The sequence below is a fragment of the Pteropus vampyrus genome, unplaced genomic scaffold, assembly GCF_000151845.1.
Source record: "Pteropus vampyrus isolate Shadow unplaced genomic scaffold, Pvam_2.0 Scaffold1044, whole genome shotgun sequence".
NCBI classification, from domain to species: domain Eukaryota; kingdom Metazoa; phylum Chordata; class Mammalia; order Chiroptera; family Pteropodidae; genus Pteropus; species Pteropus vampyrus.
In genome coordinates, this window is record NW_011889825.1 from 5287 (window position 1) to 8160 (window position 2874).

At 51.3% G+C, this 2874-nt stretch overlaps 1 protein-coding gene across 4 annotated transcripts in view; it reads right to left on the reverse strand.

Annotated features, from left to right (window-relative positions):
* Positions 1-551: 551 nt before the first annotated feature.
* Positions 552-2874, reverse strand: part of LOC105310072 (probable threonine--tRNA ligase 2, cytoplasmic) — a 10898-nt gene continuing 8575 nt past the window's right edge. Inside the window, exons 4-6 of one of the 4 annotated variants that reach the window (XM_011386285.2) lie at positions 2763-2860; positions 1235-1397; positions 552-897 (exon numbers count right to left, since the gene is read on the reverse strand). In XM_011386285.2, the coding sequence (XP_011384587.1) occupies positions 877-897; positions 1235-1397; positions 2763-2860 (282 nt within the window). In that variant the 3' untranslated portion in view covers positions 552-876. Of the gene's footprint in view, positions 898-1234; positions 1398-1429; positions 2193-2762; positions 2861-2874 lie in introns of those variants that run through there. The other 3 variants (XR_897452.2, XM_023526567.1, XM_011386291.2) reach the window with 3 other exon arrangements.

Sequence of the window (2874 nt, forward strand, 5' to 3'; positions counted from 1 at the left end):
GTCGCGGCCGAGTTCTCCACTGTACGGACTCGGCGGTTTCTTTACCGTCGTCTGTTATCGGGCATTCGGGCCGTCTGCACATCTTGGCCATTTCGAATCAGGCTGCTTGGGTACGAGTCTTCGTATGGACACGCGCTTTCTTTTTCTCTTGGAAAACAAAAGAGTGAGGCCACTGGTCACCTAGTAGGGATGGACTCTGACTTCTAAAGAAACTGCCGGACTGTTTTTCGCGGCGCGCGTACGCCCCGACGGTCCCACGACCGGCGAACGCGATGCCAAGTGTCGCCACGTCCTCCGAACGCCCGTCGCCGTCTGACCACGCCAACGGGTGGCGAGTGGCAGCCCGTGCGGTTTCCCGTTTTGTGCTGGTTTTCGGTTCATCGTTCCTGATGTGACGCTGCGTCTTCTCACGCTGGCTCAGGCAGCTCCCTCCCGTCCGCAGTCTGCCAGGTGGAAGCCGCGGCGACTGGTCTGGAACCACGCTGCTCTGCTCTGTGGGAACCTGGTGCTGCGAACGTCCCTCTCTGTGCCGTTTTTAAGGGCATCCCGCAAATTTTGATGTTTCTTTTCCATTTCATTTGGTGTATGACGTCTTCTGATCTACCTTTTGATGTCTTGACACGTGGGCGGTTTGGACGTGTGTCACGTACTTTCCAAAGATCCGGAGATTTTCCAGATGGCTTTCTGTTATCGATTTGTCCTCTCATTCCACTGTGGCCGGAAAACACATTTTCTATGAATTTAACCCTTTTCGATTTATCGAGACTTACTTTACGGCCCGGAACGTTCTCGACCTCGGTAAATGTTTTCTGTGCGCTTTTGAACAACGCGTACTCTGCTGTTACTGGCTGGGGTGTTCTAGCAACGCCGATTAGGTCACATCATTTGATAGCGGCCCTCCGCGTGACAAATTTAATTTCGATTAACAGGAAAACCCGCAAAAAGTAAACTCTAACTTCCAGGCAATACTGAAAATCGAAAGCATCCAAAGTTCCACCAAATCCCTTCAAATATCGGACTTAATTATTTAAGTTAATGAAACCGGAGAAATCTTACAGGAAAAAAGAATAACAAATTTCATGTCAAGAGATTACCGATCTAGGCCCCAGACCGGAGAATCGCAGTGTGAGACCCGAACGAGACCGCGGAAACCGGACCCAACACGTCATTTCACAGCGACCCCCTAAGACTGCGAGACGCGTCGGAGTGGCCCGCGGCCCGCTGCAGCGTGTACCTGCGCCACCGTGCAGAAGACGTGGGCATCGTCTTGCTGGAAGCGGCGAACTCGGGTCAAGCCCCTTAAGGTTCCTGACGGCTCATTTCTATGAAGAACTCCAAAATCGGCAAACCTGACGGGCATTTCCCTCCAAGATCGCGGACGGTGGGCAAACATCAGACTGGAAAAGACGGAGTAACACACAGCGCTTACTTAGCACAGAAGAGACGGAGTCAGTATCTAAACAGGAATGTCACCGTTACGCCTCGACACTTGTCAGCAGCCCACTCTGGTTCGTAGATCGCCACTTTAATAAACGTTGAATTGTGGAAGCTTAATTCACATCCCTATGCCTCTGAGAAAGAACCCCGCCAGCTGTCTCTCCCAGAAACACTGGTCCCCGTTCCCATCCACCTGGTGAATCTCTACGTACCGTTCACGATCCGCTTCAAAGGCCACTTCTTGAGCAAAGTCTCTTAGACGCGTCCCCAGGCAGGCTCCAGAAACAGCAGGCAAAGGCCACCGTTTGACACTGTCTAATTCTCATACCACTGACTTTCTACGTACCTGTTCCCGCCGCACTCGGTTCCCCGAGGAAGGTCCCAGCAGCGGCACGGTGAGCACGTGACTCGCCAACTACCTCCTCTTGGAACTATGACCCCCCCCCCCCTTCCACGGAAAGCGCTCCTGGCACCTCGTCCCATCGGCAATGAGACCCCGAGCGCTTAGGCTCTTACTCTGAGGCATGAAGGGCGAAGGGCTTTCTCGTGCTGAGAGGTTTGTTTTAGCAGTTTCGTTCAAGGCCAATTTGCTTGAAACCATGTATGCCGATGACAGGAAACTAGAATAGTTCGGACACGTTTTGTGGATAACGGTGTCTGTTCACTTCCAATCGGAAAATCTGCGTCTCTCACCGGGTTGAATTTGCATACCGACTTCATGATAATTACATTCCTTCACAGCGTCTAAGGTAACACTGATTGTAAGATGCACCATTAATCTAGGTACCACTAAGAAAGAAAATAACCCATCCTATAAGTTATGACATAATACTAAGATGCCCCCGTTATAGACGCATCCCGATTTCAAAGATGTTGAAATGTGGGAGGAAAAGTTATCTTGAAATCGGTGAAACTCGGTAGCCCACCGATCATCCCACTGATCTTGCTATAATTGACCGAAACAATACGTAAGAATGAAATGTTCTGTAAACATCCATATCGGACGTATATTGTTACGATGAAGACAAATATCATAGTAATTTATCAAATCTACACGTATTACCTCTAAGAAGCGTGACGAGTTAAATGGCTTCCAGCTAACCTGCCGAAGGCCAAACACGTTTAAACGACAAACTCATCCTTCAGGACGAAACGATTTGGTGACGTGGACCAGTCTCCAGCACTACAGATGAACAGAATCACTTAACTCCAAAGGCGGGACGCGTAGCTCACCTGCCAGCCCATGGCGACGCGCCATGCGACCCACCGTGCAACCCACCGTGCGACAGGCCCAGCTAAGACCCCACCCGACTTGCAGTGCTCACCAGTGCCCCGGGCAGTTCATGGGTTTAAGGGCGAAAGTGTCCTTGTCCACGTCGAAGGTAAACGTGCGCTCGCTGTAGTGCTGCCGGTGGCCCGCGACCTCCCACAGCTGGC